The 23335-nt window shown below is 40.5% G+C and overlaps 1 protein-coding gene across 1 annotated transcript in view; it reads left to right on the top strand.

The window, feature by feature from the left end:
- The window catches only part of LOC120539141 (proteasome subunit beta type-9-like), a 39362-nt gene extending 18456 nt beyond the window's left edge, over positions 1-20906 (top strand). The window contains 2 exon segments of the mRNA XM_039768947.1: positions 20715-20777; positions 20780-20906. Of these exon segments, the coding sequence (XP_039624881.1) occupies positions 20715-20777; positions 20780-20841 (125 nt within the window). The 3' untranslated portion in view covers positions 20842-20906.
- Positions 20907-23335: the final 2429 nt, after the last annotated feature.

The raw sequence follows: 23335 nt of genomic DNA, 5'->3' as shown, positions 1-23335 counted from the left end.
TACAGGGCTTGGAAGCCCAGCCCTGTAGGGACCCGTGGCCACCGCCAGGCGGCGCCCAGGGCCTAATATTCGGGAGCCCTGCACTTCCGCCACACCAGGAAGTGCCGGGGGGAAGACGACCAGGGAGACACGGGCGGCTTCCGGGTGCGCAGCCGCCACTTCTGCCACACAGGGGTGTGGCCACCGTTAAGTGCCGGGAAGCAGCTGGAGCCCATCCGGCTCCCCATAAAAGGGGCCGCCTCCCTCCAGTCAGCGGTGGATGTCGGGAGGCAGTGTTGGCGAGCTTGAGAGTGGACAGGAGGCGGCCAGGAAGGCACAAGAGACTGTGGGCCTGGACATTGGGAAATCGGTGCACGAAGGCACTGGGGTGCATGTGAGCAAAACTGTAAATAGTATTGTAAATAAACAGTGTGTGGGTGCAAAATATATTGTCCGTCTGTCTGTGCGGCGCCAGCGTTCACAATATATATATATATATCTATACTAATAAAGGCAAAGCCCTCACTCACTCACTCACTGACTCATCACTAATTCTCCAACTTCCCGTGTAGGTAGAAGGCTGAAATTTGGCAGGCTTATTCCTTACAGCTTACTTACAAAAGTTGGGCAGGTTTCATTTCGAAATTCTACGCATAAGGGTCATAACTGGAAGCTATTTTTCCCCATATAATGTAATGGAGTCTTGAGTTGGAGATGGCGTGGGGGAGTTTCGTGTGACATCATCACGCCTCCTACGTAAGTACGTAGAGAACAAGGAAGAACTCCAAGCACAAAACGCCATTTCACAATTGAGAAGGCAGAAAAACATTATGAAGCAAATGATGCATATGCGGAAACAAAGCACAGCGTGAACCGTAAGTTTATATTAAATTAAGTTCATAGACAGGCTGCCACTAGCGTTTGTAATTTAGTGCCTGCCCATATAAGGCCGTCCATCAGCGGCAATCCAATACAAACACTGCCGGTAAATGTTCACGGGTGAAGGACTGTGCTTATGCAGAGGAAGATGAGATGGTCAGGGTGGTGTTTGGCACAAACTCATTGAAACTGCGAGAGAAACTTTTAAGTGCGGGTCTTAGCTGACATTACACGAGATGGCACCAGCACAGCTGGGAACCTTCGATGCAAGAACACCAAGCGGCTCACGTGAACTGGCGCAATGCGCAGACAAAAGCAACAGTTCCAAAGAGTGCTGAACAAAAACCGAATTACACAATTGAGAAGGCAGCAAAAAAATATGAAGCGTCTTATACATACAATCATATTCATAAGTGCAGCTACTGCGGAAACAAAGCACACGGTGGAAAAAGTGAATGTCCTGCTAAAGGAAGACAGTGTAAGAAAAAACCCGTGCATGCAGTTTGTCACATCACAGATAAAAGGAAGACGAGCTGTTTATTGATGCAGTAAGGAACTAATCGATGAATGAAACCTCTTATCTTTACAGCGATTGACAAACATGGAATGTAACTTGAACACATCCTACAAATACGAGCCTGATTGAAAGAAATAATGATAATCAAATCCTTGATGACAGCAACATTCAATAACACTCACAAAACAATTACTGTATATTGACAATCATGTTACGTTATTTTTAAAATGTTCCCTTTTCTTTTCATAACTTCTACTTCTCCACTGCGGTACGGGTATATATATATATAAATGTATATATATACCCGATCTACAATACATACTTTAGCATAGACAAGCCACATGCTGTGGCAATTGTAGAGTCTTAAGCCTCTACGCCGAGGTTCGATTCGAGAGGGGGTGTACTGACTATGTACGCGCGCTACCTGATTCATTTTACCTTTGCATCTCCTTGGTTTGGGACGTATGAAAAATATTAGGTTAACGCAGAATCATGTTACGTTATTTTTAAAATTTTCCCTTTCTTAGCACAAGCACAGCTGAGAAGCTTCGATGCATGTACTCCATAACGTGTTAAAAAATAACGCATTTAATCACACTTTCAATTCCAAGCAAACGGGAACTTTTGTCAATGCATGATTTCCTGGTACATCCATTACACTGATGCACACATCACAGCTACAAAAATGTTAGAGTCGGAATAAAGCGCGTTCCTACGACTGATCATTTCCACTTCCCGAAGAAGCCTTGATAAGAGAATGGTTTTGTGCACACTGAAAAGCAAGCAAAATTAGATGCATTACAGAAAGCGGACTTTGTGGCTCTTACTGGGGATCATTGGACTTCTGTGACCGTTAGTAATTCTAAATACATCTAATTACAAAATGTTCAATGATCACACTGTTTTAACCTAATGTACAAAATAATTTTGGCTAATGTTACTCAGAGTTTAAAGAGTAAGTTGGTCAAATTACCTTTTATGTTTCTGACTTATTTTTTTAAGAAGAAAACTGCACTTTATGTTGAAATTTTGGTTATTATTATTTAAAGACAATACTATTCTGAAAATGTACTTAAAGTACTTAAACTACCACTTTATTTTTAAGTCTGCCCAATTTTAACCAGGGATGATATTTTTGTTTCTGTTTTGAATTCAAATGCAGTTTAAAGGCTTTTTTTCAGAAATTTAAAACAGCTTCAGTTTACAATATTCATGTCCATGTCTATTATTTGATTCTGTAAGCCCACTAAAACCGTTTTAAATTAAAAAAAAACATTTGCGATTTGGGGCAAATTTACGTGTCGATTACATACGATTAATCAAGATTAATTCTTACACAGCCTCTAATTAATTGGATTAATTTTTTAATCGAGTCCCACCTAATATATATATGTAGATTTGTATATATATGTGTATATACAGTATATATGTAGATATGTATATGTTGTATATACAGTATGTATATATGTGTGTGTGTATATATACAGTATGTGTATATATGTATATGTATATATATGTATGTGTGTATATATATATATATATATATATATATATATATATATATATATATATATGCCAGCAACACTCATGACAATGACAAAACAATTACATTGTCAATCATGTTACGTTATTATTAAAATGTTTCCTTTTCTTTTTACTTCTCCTGCCAATCGCAGGTATTTTGCTATATATATATATAATATAAATAGATAGATATGACAACAACACTCATATCAATGACAAAACAATTACATTAACAATCATCTTACGTTATTTTTAAAATGTTTGCTTTTCTTTTTCATAACTTCTTTAACACACTACTTCTCCGCTGCGAAGCGCGGGTATTCTGCTAGTATATATATATGCCAGCAACACTCATGACAATGACAAAACAATTACATTGTCAATCATGTTACGTTATTATTAAAATGTTTCCTTTTCTTTTTACTTCTCCGCTGCCAAGCAGGTATTTTGCTATATATATATACAGGTATATATATATATATATATATATATATATATATATATATATATATATATATATATATATATATATATATATAGTGGTGTGAAAACTATTTGCCCCTTCCTGATTTCTTATTCTTTTGCATGTTTGTCACACAAAATGTTTCTGATCATCAAACACATTTAACCATTAGTCAAATATAACACAAGTAAACACAAAATGCAGTTTTAAATGATGGTTTTATTATTTAGAGAGAAAAAATCCAAACCTACATGGCCCTGTGTGAAAAGTAATTGCCCCCTGTTAAAAAATAACCTAACTGTGGTGTATCACACCTGAGTTCAATTTCCGTAGCCACCCCAGGCCTGATTACTGCCACACCTGTTTAAATCAAGAAATCACTTAAATAGGAGCTGCCTGACACAGAGAAGTAGACCAAAAGCACCTCAAAAGCTAGACATCATGCCAAGATCCAAAGAAATTCAGGAACAAATGAGAACAGAAGTCATTGAGATCTATCAGTCTGGTAAAGGTTATAAAGCCATTTCTAAAGCTTTGGGACTCCAGCGAACCACAGTGAGAGCCATTATGCACAAATGGCAAAAACATGGAACAGTGGTGAACCTTCCAGGAGTGGCCGGCCGACCAAAATTACCCCAAGAACGCAGAGACGACTCATCCGAGAGGTCACAAAGACCCCAGGACAGCATCTAAAGAACTGCAGGCCTCACTTGCCTCAATTAAGGTCAGTGTTCACGACTCCACCATAAGAAAGAGACTGGGCAAAACGGCCTGCATGGCAGATTTCCAAGGCGCAAACCACTGTTAAGCAAAAGAACATTAGGGCTCGTCTCAATTTTGCTAAGAAACATGTCAATGATTGCCAAGACTTTTGGGAAAATACCTTGTGGACTGATTAGACAAAAGTTGAACTTTTGGAGGGCAAATGTCCCGTTACATCTGGCGTAAAAGGAACACAGCATTTCAGAAAAGAACATCATACCAACAGTAAAATATGGTGGTGGTAGTGTGATGGTCTGGGGTTGTTTTGCTGCTTCAGGACCTGGAAGGCTTGCTGTGATAGATGGAACCATGAATTCTACTGTCTACCAAAAATCCTGAAGGAGAATGTCCGCCATCTGTTCGTCAACTCAAGCTGAAGCGATCTTGGGTGCTGCAACAGGACAATGACCCAAAACACACCAGCAAATCCACCTCTGAATGGCTGAAGAAAAACAAAATTAAGACTTTGGAGTGGCCTAGTCAAAGTCCTGACCTGAATCCAATTGAGATGCTATGGCATGACCTTAAAAGGCGGTTCATGCTAGAAAACCCTCAAATAAAGCTGAATTACAACAATTCTGCAAAGATGAGTGGGCCAAAATTCCTCCAGAGTGCTGTAAAAGACTCATTGCAAGTTATCATAAACGCTTGATTGCAGTTATTGCTGCTAAGGGTGGCCCAACCAGTTATTAGGTTCAGGGGCAATTACTTTTTCACAAAGGGCCATGTAGGTTTGGATTTTTTCTCCTTAAATAATAAAACCATCATTTAAAAACTGCATTTTGTGTTTACTTGTGTTATATTTGACTAATGGTTAAATGTGTTTGATGATCAGAAACATTTTGTGTGACAAACATGCAAAAGAATAAGAAATCAGGAAGCGGGTATTCTGCTATTGGCTAATAAGTGTCCAAGATAAGATTTCCTTGGCATTGTAAATGTCCTCAGTTAAAATATTGTAAAGATGCAGGGGATGTAGGAGATGTAAGAATGGATTCAGCCACTTTATGCCAGACTGCTGGTGTAACCCTGAAAAGGACACTGGATTACTTCAGTGTGCTTTCACCATGCTGAAAGGTTTTCTGAGGTGCCATGCATGCCCAGCTACTTCAACCCTTCAGCCCACTCACTCACATGTGCACCACCCGGCTCAGACTCACTCCACTTTGCCAGTGTCAGAGATAACCCAACTACCACACTATCCCTGTGTTCCATGAGATGACCCAAAGCCAAGGTCCATCTAAGTCTTGTTGGCAGTCATGCTTATGCTGATAGTTCTTAGTAACAAGGTGACACATAATAAAATGCTCAGTGCTGGATGTGCTAGCCACCTGTACTATGTGCTTTTCATGGGACACTTATATAGAGAGGGTCTCCATGCATTTTGCCAACTCTACAGTCCACGGCTTCCTGGAAAATGTTTTCTTCTAAGTTCTGGACCCAGAGTCACTACGTGGTTTCATTTTGGAGACAAGTGTTTATGATATTCCATATCTTGTTAATGAAGAGCTTAATGTAGTTCCAAGAGTTCAGGCTTGTAGTTTTGAATCCATTACTTTTGTTAGATAGATAGATACTTTATTAATCCCAAGGGAAATTCACATAATCCAGCAGTAGTATACTGATACAAAAACAATATTAAATTAAAGAGTAATAAAAATACAGGTAAAACAGACAATAACTTTGAATAATGGTAATAATAATTTCTAAGCCAATGAAATGTTTTAAGTGTGGGACCCTGGAAAGTGTAGTTAAAAGCTGTCCTGGAATTAATGATGAAGCCACTAATCGCAGTAACTAAAGGTCTGAACACTATTTGCTATGACTTAAACTGTGGCAACTGTAACCAAGTGAACAGTAAAAGGAAAAGAGTGGCACCGACTGCTCAGCCCTCAAATCAAGATCAAAATTTGATCTGTTGAGCTTGAAGGCTCAGAAAAGCAAGCTAGAGACAGAGACACATTACACTGTAGGAGCACAGAAGTATGCTGCAGAGAAGTGCTTAATGTTTGTTTTTCTCAGGAGATGTACAGACATTTTAGTTTTTATTCATTGTTTATGTGGACCTGGTGCAAAATTTGTATTCTAGCAGTAGCGCAAGTTAGTACAAAAAGTTTGGTTGGCTGGTACTAATAGCTCTGATCTGCTGATACATGGACTCTAAAAGATCTATGAAAGAATACTGTGATATCTGGTACTAGGACATTAGCAACAGATTCTTTAACCCTTGTAAGTTGCAAGGTGGAGCCGACACAAATCTGACTTGTTTTTCCAACACACCGTACAGATTCTTGATTGGATTGAGATTTGAGTAATTTGGAAGCCAGGACAACACCTTGAGCATCATGTTGTTCAGACAATTTCAGAAATATTTTTACAGTGTGGCAGGGTGTGTTCGATCAGGGAATATCATTGCTATGAAGGGGTGTACTTGGTCTGCAACATGTTCCACAATTTTAAAAGTATTTTAAGATTTATATTTTTTAATAGCAGGAACATTTTCTGCCTCATGTGCATTGAAACCAAGAAAGACATCCTAAAACTGTGGGCATCTGTGAGTGTATCTCCATGTCTGCAGCAGTATCCGCTTGCTCTGTGCAAAAAGTGAGGGAACTATTTCAGGTATGTGTGTCAGATTTGGCACTAACTTTCAAGCTCTGTTTAGTCAGATTGGCCTATGGTCAGAATTAAGAGTATTTCATTCTGCATACACCTGCCCAAAGAATTGTGCCAAGGAATGCTGGGTACATTGCTTCAATCTACATCAGCTGCTAAACAAAGTTTTTGCAAATTCAATTATTCAAGTCTAAACTCAGAAACATACATAGTCAAGAATGGCTCTCTGATTTGCTATCTTTTTCAAAAAGAAATTTCACTAAGACAGATTTCTTGCAGTCTTTCAAAACATGGAATCATAAGGGAAGATTTTAATATAAAGCCTAAACCCTGTCAACATATAGAAAACAAAAGTATTGTTATTTTTGTTTTGTTTTTGATAATAAGTAGCTTTAATGCTTATAGTATAGCATATAAAATTATTTTACATTGTTCTTCATGGTTCTTGATCATAATAATTATGCTTTACCTCACAGAAAGTCTAATGCACAAAAACAATGTTAGTGTATGGCACCAAATGATCAGTTCTAGTGGCTTATTTCATGTATGACTCACAACAGTCACTTTATGATGTAAAAATATTTGATTTGATGTGATGTGATGTGAACTCTTGCTATTAAGATGGAAAGAAACTGTTTTAGTATTTCATGTAACTAGATGGGATTTCTTCTATGTGCTCTTTCATCTTATTAATTGTATTAGGGAAATAAAGAATATGCAGTAAAGGGGTATTAGTGTTCTTCTCTGATAATCTAACATAATCAACAATTATACACAAACATTTTGTTAAGGCTATGAATATTGTAATGCCCCAAAGTTTAATCCAAAATTCTAGTGAAACTGTTAAGCACAAAAATAAAAGTGGACACTGATTTGTGTCCAGCATTAAATAGTAACAAATACTGCCCATAGAGTAGCCCTTCTATCCATTTTGGTCTCTGCACTCCAAAGGGGTTGTGCATATCTCTGCTTTTACATGATTTTTATTTTAAAAAACAGTCATTTTCATCTGTAGCAATGGATAGTGCAAATAGGGCCTCATTTCTCTCTGAGGTGGCATAAAACATGTGCAAATTCAACAATTTTGTCAACAATACACTTTGCAGTCTCTGGATAATGTTTATTTTACTATTTCTTCAGATTTTCTTGTTTTATTTTCCAGTCCAAAACCAATGCCACTTACAAATTTGTTAACAGCATACCATTATAGTCACAGGGACCTTGAATGAATACTTACTTTCTTAACACAACATATTTTCAGATTTTACTCAGTCAGCGATCTTTAGTATGAGAGTTAAACAGTAAATTGAAGTTCATCCACTGATGAATGTAAGCCAGTTCACTCTGTTTTAGCGCAGGCTTGCCTATTATCCCTCATTTTTGCTTTACTGATATTATTAAATCATCTCTTTACTCTAGTATTGCCCCAGGCGGTCTTAAAATTGTCATCACAATTTCTGTTAGTAATCCTAATATTTTAGCAACTAAATCTCAGGACCATTTGAACACTAATAAATAATTTAAACTTTTGAGTCTAGTGTCCACTTTAAACATCACACCGAAATTGCCTTGATAAAAGTGAAAAATTAGTTACTTCTTATTGAACTATTTAAAATATATATCTTTCAAGTCTTGGTTCATCATTTAAAACTATTACCCACACAGTACAATTGGTACATCTCTCTTATTGAGATATTGCTGGTGTTGCTAATTTTGGTTTAAGTCATAGGAACATAAGAAATCTGAAAAACTAGAGGAGACCAGTCCATCAAGCTTGTCTGCTTAGATAATCGCTAAGCTGTCCCAATATCTCATCCAGGTGCTTCTTAAAGGTTGTCAAGGTCTCTGCTTCAACAACATATCTTGGTAGTTTATTCCAGATTCCCACAACTCTTTGTAAAGGAATGCTTCCTGGCTTCAGTCCTAAATTCAATTCCCTTAATTTCGACTGGTGTCCTCAAGTATTTGATTATCATTAAGTTGAAAGAATTCTACTATAGCTGCTTTATCAATACCTTTGAAAATTTTGAAGACCTAGATTATGTCCCTTAAGTAGCTTCATCTACTCGAGACTAAACAGGTTTAATTCTCTGAGCCCTGCCTTCTGTTTGATTGATGGTCTCTATGGTAGTAAAATGTAAATGACATATCATCTCCTAAAGTTTATTCAAAAGCGAAATTCTCTTTATAGGGTCAACTTTGACCACTGACAGACAGGAGATCGTTCCTCCCCACACTATGTGACTTTTCAGTTCCACCGGTAAACGTTAACATTATACAAAGTTATTGTCTGTTTTACCTGCATTTTTATTACTCTTTAATAATAATATTGTTTTTTGTATCAGTATGCTGCTGCTGGATTATGTGAATTTCCCCTTGGGATTAATAAAGTATCTATCTATCTATCTATCTATCTATCTATCTATCTATCTATCTATCTATCTATCTATCTATCTATCTATCTATCTATCTGTCTATCTATCTATCTATCTATCTATCTATCTATCTGTCTATCATTTGATTTACGTTTGGACAGCATTCTTATCCAAATCATTTTACAAGTTCAGTATACACTACAGCAGTTTGGATATATACCAGCACCATTTGAAAGAAAAGCATTATAAAATAAGTACTTTGACTGTATACCCTGTAGCGTGCAGAAGGTTTTGCCACTTCTGGTGTTGATTGTGGTTTCTTGGAAAATGCATTTTAATGTAGAAAGTACAAGTGGTACATACAGACAAAACGAACTTTAAAAATAAAACAAAATAGGAGACACTATTTACAGGGTGCAACCTCTGAAAGGATTTAGGGTTGTGGAAACCAGGGGTGCACCTGCCACCCCGATTTGATATAAACTGGCATAGACACCAGTTCTGTCCAAAAGAAGCCCATTTATTTAGGTAAAGGAATCCAGGGAGTCTCCTTGGACTGAAACCCACAGTTACAAGTACTATAATGCAACTGTCCCTTTCTTCCTGAGTCTTACAGCATTCTTCCTACTCTACACCTCATAGGTGAACTTTATCCACCTCCTCCCAATTCAGGCTCTCTTCTTTGAGGTAGCTGACACCTTTTAAGCCACACCTGAGAGAACTCCAGGTGGCTTGTTAGGAAGACCGGAAATATTCCCAGGTGTAGTGGAGGCCAAAAGTAGGGCTCTGCAGTTCCTGTAGCTCCCACAGCTCTACCTACCATCCATGGAACCCAACAGCCACCAATACCACATCCCATATAGCCCTGTGGGACTCGAGGGCCATTACACTCAGGGAAACTGCTAAACAGCAGTTTGAGGGAGATAACACCCTTCATAAGACATCTCAAAAACTCAAAGCATCATGATGCACCAACATTGGTGGACTTAAAGCCAGAAGTCTACGTGACCATCATCATCAGGTCCTTCCATGAAAACCCTAAATACAAAGAGGACTGTTTGACTTATGTTAGGTAGAATGCCCAGAGGGGACTGGGCGGTCTCTTGGTCTGGAACCCCTACAGATTTTATTTTTTCTCCAGCCTTTGGAGTGTTTTTTGTTTTTCTGTCCACCCTGGCCATCGGACCTTACTCTTATTCTATGTTAATTAATGTTGACTTATGTTTATTTTTTATTGTGTCTTCTATTTCTCTATTCATTTTGTAAAGCACTTTGAGCTACATTTTTTGTATGAATATGTGCTATATAAATAAATGTTGATTCATTGATTGATCTCCACCTGTCCTTCCATTACAGAGGCGTTCGGTCAGTTAATGGCACCGGCTGCCATCAGTCACAGAGTTATGTTGACACAACATTTTCATTGTCTAGGCAATATACAAAAGAAATTTGAAAGCAAATAAAATGTGATGTTGTTTTATTATACAAATTGTTGAATATAAGCCAGGTGATATTATGCTCAGACTGCATAATGTACTATTAAGATTGCATTTGGAATAACGCATTACACAGTACTGGTCACCAAGCTAAAAAAAATGACACAGCAGCACTTAAAGATGTACAGAGAAGAGCAATTAAGTATATCCAAGGACTAAAGGGCATGGCCTGCTCTGACAGATTAAGGGAATTAAACCTCTTTATTTTCAAGCAGAATAGACAGCTTGGAGCCTGTTTATTGTGTTATAAGATCACCTGTAGCATGCTGTTACTATGAAATATCTTTTCTTAATGGGGGTTAGGAAGAAATGTCAAAACCAATTATGTAACTGGCACGTGTAAGCTATTACTCATCTTACTGTTTCATACACCATGCATTCAACCCAAGGGTCCTATATCAGCAAACTGCTCAAAGAATGGCACTTTCTTTACTTCCAAACATTTTCAAACAAGTTTGACCACCAATAGGGGTGTCCTAATAACATCCTTTTGAGCCTTTAAGGGACCGCAGCTAAACGAAAAATAATCAATTATAATTTCCTAGCTCACTAGTAATAATGTCAGACAGAGACATTGAGTTTAAGCTTTTACTTAAAAATCAGATTTATCTGCATAATAACTAATAGTAGGGATTATAAGCAATACAAAGAATTATATGATCTGATTGAGTTTATTCCTCATTCAGTTCCAGATGACATTTCCCAGATTATCTACTTCCTTAGTTACAGATTATACAGTATATCCTTAATTGAAAAATGAGAAGAAAGATTTGTTGCCAGAGAGTGAAATCTCTTTTCCAAATGTCTAGCAGATAAACCACAGATAGAAAGTGTTCACTCTTTACCAAAGTGTCAGAAAAGTAACTGAACTCTTTTGTAACTGTGCAACAACTGAACTAAAACTGAGAGAACTCTTTTAAAAAAGTCTAATAAAAGCCAGTCACTCTACTCCTTTCTTTCTTGCTCAAATAACCACATACACCTGGCTTATTTCTACTAGCTAAGCAGACAGTTCTAATTCATTATCTCGCAAGCCAAGATCAATTCCCAACAGAACTCAAAGACTTCTTAAAGCTGTAAACAGACTGGCTATAAAAACAGGTCCTTCTTCACTTTCTAATTATGTGAAATATTCTGGATTCTGTTTTGTCTTTTAACTTTCCATGAATACACTTCAGGTCTGTTCAGCCTGACAAGACTTACAGCCTTTGACCTCTTACCTGAAATCTGTTAGATGAAAAGGTTAAAGCTTCTTCTATACATGGACTTAATCCGTATCTTCAAAAATCTCAAAGGCATTGATAAAGTTTATAAAACAGATGTTTTTGATGTATAGTGAAACACTTGAGGATACAAATGTAAATTAAGGGGTCATGCAGCTGATGCGGAAACCTTGACAACCTTTAAATAATATCTGGAAGAGATATTGGGACAACTTAGCTATTACATTACATTCATTTTTCAATGTGGAATTCAGTTTTTCAAATCTCATACAGCTGTCTTTGCCAGCATGCACTTATGAACCCTGATTAATCCAGCCTTCAACATGCACTAAAAGCACCAAAACAGTTCATAAACATCTGAAAGCCAACTCACTCCTCCAAACCACGAACAATTGTTCTTTCCCAATAAGAACATCTTAACACTCGTAACACACTGACCTAAAAATACTAAAACCAGACAACAATACACAATGAATCATCTTTATATTTGGAATATTTTGCTTTTTTCAATTTTATATATTCCCTTTTAGAAACATATTTTTAGAAACAGAAAATAATATCTTTTCTCTATAAAATGTACTGCAGAACATGTTAGAAAAATAAATAAGAAAATCTGCCATTTGAATCAAAATTGTTTATTTTTCCAGTGTTTTGCAAAGGGTAATTCAAAAACAAAATTATAGCCACTCCATTACTGCAGCATGCAAATATCTGTATAGCTCACATTAAATATACATACATTTATACATTGTCACAAAACGAGTCAAAGACAGAAAAGGTTTGGGGCAGCCACCCATGTAATTTGGTATCCTGGCTGCAACTTCGTTTTCTTTCAAATACCAGCACTGAAGTGCTTACAACAGAGTCCAAAACAAGACTGACACAGAAGGGAAAAGGGAAGGCTTTTAAAGGGGAGACAGGAAGTGAGGTCATAAGGGTCGGGCACGTGTTCATTGTTCATTGGTTTAGTCCCGGATGTGACATCAGGGGCCGGAGCTGGCAAGGTCTGTCTCCATTGGCTCGGTCCCAGAAGTGACGTCCAGAGAGACAGGTGGAACCTCCCGGGTTAGGTCTACAGGGAAGTGAGAAAGAGAGTTAGTGCGCTCTGCCACATCCCGCATGGCTCAGAACTGCCTTCACTCGAGCCCTTTAGCTGCCTCCCATGCGGCGTGTGTGACAAGGCCCCCTCAGCCCAGACCCGTCCGGGTCGGGCGACCTTAACCGAGAGGTCGTAAACCGAGAGAGCATCGGCGTTGGCATGGAGAGCACCCGGCGATGAACGAGAAAACTTGTACGGCTGCAGGTCAAGAAACCACCGGGTGACCCGCGGATTCGACTCCTTGTGCAGGGCCATCCACTGTAGAGGTGCATGGTCCGTGACAAGGGTGAACTCACGCCCAACAGGTAGTACCTCAGCTGAGTGATCGCCCATTTAATCGCCAGAGCCTCCCTCTCCACCGCCGCATACCTGGTCTCCGGTCCAACAGTTTCCGCTCAGGAACATGACGGGTGTTCACACCATCGACACTTTGGCTCAGCACGGCTCCCAGGCCTGTGTCCGGCGTCCGCCTGGAGGATGAAAGGCAAAGAAAAGTTAGGTGCCATCAAAATAGGTGCGGACGTAAGGGCCTTCTTCAAGTCACCAAATGCAGTGTCTGTTTTGCAGTCCATACCACAATGTTCGGGCCCTCTTCTTTGTTAAATCAGTCAAGCGCGCTTTCTCAAAACCGGGTACAAACCGGCGGTAGTACCCGCTAACCCGAAAGGCTTGGACCTGCCGCTTGGTTCATGGACGGGCCATTTCAGAATGGCATCAATTTTGGAGCACTGTGGCCTTACGGTACCCGACCCACCAGGTAGCCTAAATATTTGGCCTCGCTTAATCCAAAGAAACATTTCTTGGGATTAATCCGGAGCCCGGCCTCACCAAGTGTCCGTAATACCGCTTGGACATGCTGTAGGTGTTCCTTCCATGTGCTGGAATAGATGACCACGTCATCTAGGTAGGCAGCACTGTATGAGTTATGAGGCCGAAGCACTTTGTCCACCAGACGCTGAAAGGTTGCTGGAGCCCGTGTAACCCAAATGGAAGGACACGATACTGCCAGTGTCCGCTAGGGGTACTAAACGCGTTTTTCCTTCGGAGTCCGTTAAAGGAACCTGCCAGTACCCTTTGTCATGTCAAGTGTGGTCAGGTATTGAGCCTGTCCAAGCCTCTCGAGGAGGTCGCCCACGCGTGGCATTGGATAGGCATCAAATTGGGAGACTTGGTTAAGCCGACGGAAGTCATTGCAGAACCTCCAACTCCCGTCAGGCTTACCGACGAGCACAATGGGGCTGGACCAGGGACTATAACTCTCCTCAATTACACCTAGTTCCAGCATGCGCTTGATCTCAAGCTCCACTTCAGCCTTTTTTGCCTCGGGAAGACGGTACGGGCGTTCTCGGACAACAACCCCGGGCTCTGTCACAATGTTGTGCTCAATCAGAGAGGTCCTTCCGGGGTGTTCACTGACTACCTCTCGAACGGTCCGGATAACTGTTTCCAGCTCCTGCCGCTGCCTGGGTCTCAAGTCTGCCCAAAGTTAAGGTCGTGTGTGTGGCGAAGAGTGAGCGGGGCTGGCGGAGGAGGGATCGGGTCCCTGTCCTTCCACGGTTTCAGCAGGTTCACATGATATACCGCTCCTTTGGCCGCGATTGGGTTGACTCACCAAATAGTCGACCAGTCCCTTCCTCTCCTTAACTTCGTAGGGGCCCTGCCAGTGGGCAAGCAACTTAGAGTGGGAGGTAGGCACTAGGACCATGACCCGATCTCCGGGTGGAACTCCCAAGAGACGTGCAGCGGTTGTAGTAGCGAACCTGTGCTGCTTGAGCCTCCTCCATGTGACTTTTAAGGACAGGCGAATCTTTCCAAATCTATCGCGTAACTGCGATATACTCCAGTATGTTAGTGGTGGGAAGAGCCTCTTCTTCCCAGCCTTCTTTCAAAATATCCAATATGCCCCGAGGTTGTCGCCCATACAGTAGTTCAAAGGGGAGAACCCGTGGAGGCTTGTGGGACTTCGCGATAGGCAAAAAGGACGAGGGGGAGGAGCTGATCCCAGTTCCTTCCATCCTCGCTGACCACCTTACGTAGCATTTGCTTGAGAGTTTGATTAAACCTCTCTACTAATCCGTCGGTTTGAGGATGATACACGAGGTTTTAAATGCTTTATTTTCAGTAATCTGGCAGTCTCCTTGAACGTCTCCGAGGTGAAGGGGGTCCCCTGGTCTGTCAAGACTTCTTTTGGGGATCCCCACGCGCGAATACCCCTAGTAATTCCCGTGCGATGGCTTTAGAGGTAGCTGAGCGCAACGGAACAGCTTCGGGGTATCGTGTAGCATAATCCACGAGGACTAAAATGTACTTGTGTCCTCGGGCTGAGGGCTCTAGAGGTCCCACCAGGTCGACCCGATTCTGTGGAAGGGAACGCCAATCAAGGGAATAGGAACAAGAGGAGCACGGTCCCTCCTAGGAATCTGTCGCAGTTGACTCTCTGGGCAGGAAGCGCAAAAGCGAGCGAACCTCCTCATTAATTCCTGGCCAGTAAAACCGGAGCTTGATCCGCTCCAGAGTTTTTTCGGTGCCCAGGTGGCCACCTAGGAGGTGGGCGTGTGCTAGCTCGCAGACCTGCCGCGGAAGGTACGCGGCACTAGCAGCAGCCTCGTCTCCTGCCCGTCATGCATTGCTACACGGTAAAGGAGGTCATTATCTAACACAAAGTAGGGGCCCTGTGGCATCGACTGACTAGTGCGCTGGCCATTGACAAGGACCACTGCATTTTTTACAAACTTCAGGGAGTCGTCATTCCATTGCTCCCTTTGAAAGAAGCCGGCGTCTTTTTAAATTGAAACCGCAACACGGAGAGAGGGTCAGCGCCGACCTCAATGGGCGTGGTTTCCTCCCGCGCCGCCGCGGCGTTGGTGGATGACGGTGTCAGCCTGCGACGCCCGGGAGTTGCCACGTCAGCCAGGACGGCTGCTTCACCTCTCTCTGCCGGCTGATTACACGGCGTGGAGGCAGCTTGAGACGGTTCATCTCCGTCCATAACGAGGCCCAACTTAACCCCGGGAGTGGTATGTGTCTCACCGCTTTTAATGTCAGACCAGTCCCGCCCTAGTATCACCGGGTGCGGAGGATCAGGAAGGATTGCCACGGTTACTTTCTGGACTGATCCTCCGTAGCTAATGACACAGCGGCGGTGCTGTACCAGCGGGTTTCCCGTGGACACAGGTTATACTGGTCTTGAATTTTAGCCATTGTCGCGGTAGCACAAAGCGGCGGGCAACAATGGAAATGTTGCTGCGGAATCGAGCAGAGCGGAAGTTTTAAGCCCGTTAACGATCACCACGCCTGTATGCGGGACCGTCAACGGGTTTGTCAGAGCACACCAAGCCCTCCTCCCCCTCCACCTGCATTCCTCCTCGCCTCCAAGCGGTTTTGCGTGCCGCGGACGCCGATGCAAGCTCCGGGTTATACAGGGAGGGGCTAGGTCTTGGGACATACCCGGCTGAGTTTGGCAGAAGGGCGGTTCTGCTCTCCCAGAGTGTGAGGCCGCCCTCTGTGTTTCCAGAAGCTCTATGAGCTCAGACATGTTCTTAAACTGCACGCCCCAGACCGGCTGGGTGAAGCCCTGGGGAAGTGCTTTCAGGAGCAGATAGCACGCTACCTGCTCAATGACCTGGTAGGGCTTGTTTTCCAAGGGCCGTAGCCACTGCCATACTTTTGCCCATAAGGACCAGGCTTGTTTACTGGTCGGCCTCTCAGGGTCCAACCTCCACTTGTTATTTTACTCACCTGCCAGTCTGGGGCACCCCAAGGTGGTACAAGGGGCTGTGGTTTCACTGGGGGGCAGGCACTCTCCCCCAAGAGAGCATACTGAGTCCCTCTTGTCTCCCCCCCCAGGGCAGCCCAATTCGGTGAGCCCCACCCGCACACTCCCTGGCCTCTCTAGATGGCCTAGTTCTGCGTGCTGGGAGCGGAGCCCGCACCGGGTCTCGCCGAACCACGGGCACCCTCCCGCCTGAATACTCGGCCCGCACGCTCCCACCTGGGTGTTTTGCAGGTCCTGTCCCCTTCTCTTCTGGGACTTCTCCATCCTGCCGACTCGCCACTGTCACAAAACGAGTCAAAGACAGAAAAAGGTTTGGGGCAGCCACCCATGTAATTTGGTATCCTGGCTGCAACTTCGTTTTCTTTCAAATACCAGCACTGAAGTGCTTACAACAGAGTCCAAAACAAGACTGACACAGAAGGGAAAAGGGAAGGCTTTTAAAGGGGAGACAGGAAGTGAGGTCATAAGGGTCGGGCACGTGTTCATTGTTCATTGGTTTAGTCCCGGATGTGACATCAGGGGCGGAGCTGGCAAGGTCTGTCTCCATTGGCTCGGTCCCAGAAGTGACGTCCAGAGAGACAGGTGGAACCTCCCGGTTAGGTCTACAGGGAAGTGAGAAAGAGAGTTAGTGCGCTCTGCCACATCCCGGCATGGCTCAGAACTGCCTTCACTCGAGCCCTTTAGCTGCCTCCCATGCGCGCGTGTGTGACAACATATATACTTATAGTGATTGAACACACATATTACAGTGACGTAATGAACAACGTCTTCAGCATTTGGATACGTTTGCATCCACATCACATCTTATGTCTCTGTCTTGTAATACATCTTGGGAAAAACACTTGGAATGCCTTGTCCATCCCTGGCAGTCTTCTCCAAATATGTCATGGAATCCAGCATTCATTAAATCATTTAAGGTCACTTGATTATGCAGATGGTGATCATATACCTTCCACCTCTATGAAGCAAAAAATCCTCTATGGGGCTCAGGATGGGTGGGGGGATGGGGGTGTTGGTAAGAGGAAAAGGACAATCATTCTATCATGGACTTCATTCAGAAGTACTTCAAGAAATTTACTGTAGTTCAAGAAATTACTGAATTTGCTAGAAAATTCTCACAATAGAAACAGCTGTAGAATGTGGCGATTTGGCTGCACTCTCAAACCAGCCTCGATTTTGACAGTAGCCCTGATTTCATATGTTACTACAGTTCATGAATTTTCTCCCTGTACTTTTCCACTACATATATGCACTTGTCTCAATTTCTGGCTCACTCTTCTTCCTATCCCAACCACTTCTATTTGTCTTGATGACTCCATGTTGTTTGTACAAATCGTGCAAAGTTAATTTGTAGAAACCCTGATGACAAGAGATAAGAACACCTGGATAGGTCTTCATCTAAGTTGGTAGTCATTTGTGAAACAGACATTTGTATTAAAACACAAAAAGTAAAACTTTACTGTGTAAATGAAGAAAACCCTGCTTATGTTTGCTTTTGAACTTAAGTTTAACTGTTTTGAAATGAATATTTAAGCATTTCAAAAATGGGGATGTTTGAGTTTGAGTTTGAGTGAGAAATGTGTTTATGAATTTTGAGACATGTAGTAATTGAATGCATATTGTATAACAACAATGTAAAATGATTCACAGTTTGGTCCATTTAAACCAGTGTTACGTAAACTATTTTACGTAAATTGTTTTAGAAAAGGGAACTTGAATTGAGAAATGTATGTAACCATTTGTAAAAAAAAGAAAAAGTAAATGGTAAACTTTACTGAGAAGCTTAGTGAGAGGTTCATTGTCCTAGGATTAATTACATGAGTTTACTTATAGCTATTTTTGTTAAACATTTAGGTTTATTTCCACACAAAATGACAACTTTCAAAATATTAAGAGAAACTTCATATCCCATTTGCATAATACAGTACATGCTGTATTAGAAGGTGAAAACTCTCCGCAACATGTAACGTAATTTAATACTTACTTCAAGTGGAATGCTAGTTCATTTACCTTAACAAAAATAACCACAGAATACAATGACATTTGTAAACATTAGTTTGTCTGGTAGTACCCAAACTCTTTGGATTTCAATTTCAAGTTTTTCAAGGTTTACATTAAACTTATATTGGAAGTCATGTTGCATGATCTCTGTAATAACATGGCACATACTGGCAGTTATAATAATAATTCTTTGCATTTATATAGTGCGTTTCTCACAGCTCAGCAATAGAGCAGAATCCCTTTTGGCATTTACAGGATTTGAACCATCAACCTTCTGATTACCAGTGCAGATCTCTAGCCTCACATCCACCACTCTGCCAGTTGATGTGTTCTCTGCACAATGTATACTGCTGAGAAAAATTAAAGGAACACTTTTAATCAGGGTATAGCATCAAGTCAATGAAACTTCTGAACTATTGATCTGGTCAGTTAAGTAGCAGTGGGGGTTGTTAATCAGTTTCAGCTGCTGTGGTGTTAATGAAATTAACAACAGATGCACTAGAGGGGCAACAATGAGACAACACCCAGAACAGGAATGGTTTAACAGGTGGAGGCCACTGACATTTTTCCCTCCTCATCTTTTCTGACTGTTTCTTCACTAGTTTTGCATTTAGCTACAGTCAGTGTCACTACTGGTAGCATGAGGCAATACCTGGACCCTACAGAGGTTGCACAGGTAGTCCAACTTCTCCAGGATGGCACATCAATACGTGTCATTGCCAGAAGGTTTGCTGTGTCTCCTGCACAGTCTCAATGGCGTGGAGGAGATTCCAGGAAACAGGCACTTACTCTAGGAGAGCTGGATAGGACCATTGAAGGTCCTTAACCCATCAGCAGGGCCGGTATCTTCTCCTTTGGGCAAGGAGGAACAGGATGAGCACTGTCAGAGCCCTACAAAATTACCTCCATTAGGCCACTGGTGTGAATGTCTCTGGCCAGACAATCAGAACCAGACTTCATGAGGATGGCCTGAGGGCCCGATGTCCTCTAGTGGGCCCTGTGTTCACTGCCTGGCACAATGGAGCTCGATTGGCATTTGCCATAGAATACCAGAATTGGCAGGTCCACCTATGGTGCCCTGTGTTTTCACAGATGAGAGCAGGTTCATCCTGAACACATGTGACAGATGTGAAAGGGTCTGGAGAAGCCATGGAGAATGTTATGCTGCCTGTAACATTGTTCAGCATGACTGGTTTGGTGGTGGGTCAGTGATGGTCTGGGGAGGCATATCCATGGAGGGACATACAGTTGCAGTGATTCCTGGGTTCCTCCTGGTGCACGGCAATGTCCGCCTCATGTGATGAGTGTGTACAGGCAGTTCCTGGAGGATGAAGGAATTGATACCATTGACTGGCACCCACACTTGTCTGACCTAAATCCAATAGAACACCTTTGGGACATTATGTACCTCAGACTGTCCAGGATCTCAGTGATGCCCTGGTCCAGATCTGGGAAGGAGATCCCCCAGGACACCATCCGTCGTCTCATTAGGATCATGTCTCTCCCCCAACCCCGACATTGTCAGGCATGTATACAAGCAAATGGGGCCATACAAACTACTGAGTACAATTTTGAGTTGCTGCAATTAAACTTCGCAAAATGGCCTAGCTTGCCGCATCATTTTTCACTTTGATTTTTGGGTGTCTTCGAATTCAGCCCTCTGTAAGTTGATAATTTTCATTTCCATCAAATAATGTGGAATCCTTTTGTTCCTAACACATTACCCATTCCATATCAGTACAAATATCCAGCATGATTTCTTTTCCCCATTGATATCTGATGTGTTTTCAAAGTATTCCTTTAATTTTTTTGAGCTGTTTATTTTAAACTATAGATTCTGACTTCCCTAAACAGGAATTAGGTTGGCAAGCATAAGAAAATGAAGGAATGGATGGATATCAAAACTTTCATAAAACTAGAAAGTATACACTTAATAACATTTTGTTGTTGTAATGTTTAATATGGAAACACCAGTATGTTTATTGAATTTGTATTTTGTTTCCAGCTTTATCATTGGCCATGAGCAGAGATGGTTCAAGTGGAGGTGTGATCTACCTTGTGACCATTACTGAAAAGGTGCAGAAGATAAAGTTATTCTTGGAGGAGACCTTCCTGAATATTTTGATGAATGAACATTTTAATGTATTTATATTTGTGTTACAGAAACATTTTGAAATAAATAATAATAATATAATAACCATCTTCTACTGTTTCACTTTTATTAGATCATACAAATTTCAAATTATTTTTTCAAATCTTTCTTACTAGCTATTATTTTGCATACCTGTGTTATGCCTGTAGGAACAGAAGCCTTTCCTGACAGCGATGAGAGAAGAACAGGAAATTACCTATAAGGAGAAGGAGGTTTGCCTCTATTGTACATACAATTTCAAACACTGGTATAATTCAGCATTGGCATTGGAAGAGTTTTATACTCACAATAATATGTAGCTTCTCAATAGAGAAAATACTTTTATTACACAATTGTTTTATCCTGCCCTCTCTGTTTGTCTGGATCAAATTTTGCAAACAATTTTGTACCCACTTTTACTGAACCAATTTCCTTTAAACTTTGCATGCATGCTGATCTCCAGTGATATTGCAGTATTTCAAATTTAGTTTTGACCCAAGATCTGTACGTTAATTTTGTCAAATTTAAAATTTCTCTTTTCCTTATACTTTTAGCAAATACACAAATATATGAAGTAGTGGTGTTAGTGAAATGGTTAGCATTTTGCACTTTTGATCAAACGGTCAAAGGTTTAAGATCAATTCAGAGAAATTAATTTTAAAAAATCACTTTGTTTAATTGATATTGAAGTTTTGTCATATTATTTCAATATAAAAATTAAGCAGCATTGGTCAAGTGCTTAGTGTGCTGGACGTTTACATGATTTTATTTAGTGTAACTTTCCTCTTTATTTGTCTAGGTCAGATTTAGCAATCAATTTTTACTCACTTTTGCCAAACAGATTTCCTTCAAGCTTTGTATGCATCCTGATCTCTAGTGACAATGCAATATTTCATCAGTTTTGACCTGGGATCTGTATGTTAATTATATCACATTTAAATTTCTCATTTCTTTATATTATACTTTTAGCAATTACACACATACATATAAAAATTTGCAGTGTTGCTCAAGTGGTTAGCATGTTGGACTTTCAATCAAATGGTTCGAGACCAATGTACACAAACTTTTTTTAATTTTACCAATTTTTCATCATTTATACACAAATTTGGTGAAATATTCTTTTCAGTGATTTGGCGATATTGGCTCAGTGGATAAAGTGTTGGGTTTTTCTAAGGAGACTGAAGGTTCGATTATCCAATAGAGAAATGCTCATTCCCAGTACTTTACATGTGTAAGGTTTCACCGTAATTAGGATTTATGAGAAATGAACATAAATGAATGTTAACTTTCACTTAAAGATTGTAGGTTCGATTCCACTCTGTTGATAATGTAATTTCTGTCATATCACCTTCCCACCCAATTGAAGATTTTTGTAACGTGTCAGGACTGTGTGGCATTAGACTTTTAAGTAACACGATTTTATTCTAAAATGCACTAAAAAGTAATAAATATTTTTTTTCTTGTAGTAAGATTTTGTTGGTCATATGTGACTAAAAATAAAATCGTAGGCCATAAAAGAATGAATTTAATTAAATTAAAATCCATAAATTCATTGAAGTGAAATTTCTAACCAGCTTAACTATGGAAAGAACTTTTATATGATGGCTCATTTTCTTTCTATAGTTAAGCTTTCATCACTCTCTGTTGTGCTCTGTCAGCCTGAGTTGAGGAGGCGTCTTACAAGAACGTTACATATCTAATGTGTATGGACACCACTCTGTAACTGTAGGGGTTGGTAAACAGAGATACATAAATCTAGGCTTTGCTTAGATGTCTTTGGGAGTATCCTTTATGAAAGTGATGATGTTTTTGTCCACTTTAGCTTTTCATTGATGGTTTCTACAAGAAACTTAAATCTACTACGCTATCTCAACAGACTTTCCTCTGATTCAGGTATGAGTGTGGATAGCGTTTTTACTGAAATCTATGATCAAGTCCTTAGTTTTGCTCATTTAGTTTTGTCTGCACATCTTTTCTGCTTTCATGGGCCATTGGAATAGAACAATATCAATTAAAGCACATGCTTTTATGAGTAGCTGTATTCTCAGTTTCAAGAATTGACAATGAGAAATCGTAGATCATCAGAACATATTAGCTCAGATCTCTGTTTTTAAAATGTGAAGTGTGAAATGAATATTTCAGTGGACCAGTAAATGAAACAATAGGAGCAAACATCTCTTTCACATCCTTTTTAATTACTATATGTTATGTTAAATCATGTTGTGAAAACAGTTGATTCTGATACAAAAAGATGGAGCAGAGAAAAACATTTTAATGCCCATCCGTGACATCACTTGTTGTTATGTAAAACTGTACTCAGTAGGTTTGTGAAGACTTTAAATTCTTCAGTTAAATTAATAAAGCAGACACCATTTTTATTTTGTGTATTTATGCTTCATTATAAAATATATCTCAAAGAACATAAAATGTATAACATAGTCAGGCAATCTTTATAGTTTTAAACAGTAAGATTTTAAGGCATTGTAGTCCATTCT

The sequence above is a fragment of the Polypterus senegalus genome, chromosome 11 (genome assembly GCF_016835505.1).
Source record: "Polypterus senegalus isolate Bchr_013 chromosome 11, ASM1683550v1, whole genome shotgun sequence".
In the NCBI taxonomy this organism is placed as follows: domain Eukaryota; kingdom Metazoa; phylum Chordata; class Cladistia; order Polypteriformes; family Polypteridae; genus Polypterus; species Polypterus senegalus.
The sequence above is the reverse complement of the archived record's forward strand: the minus strand, read 5'-3'. Positions and strand labels throughout refer to the sequence as shown.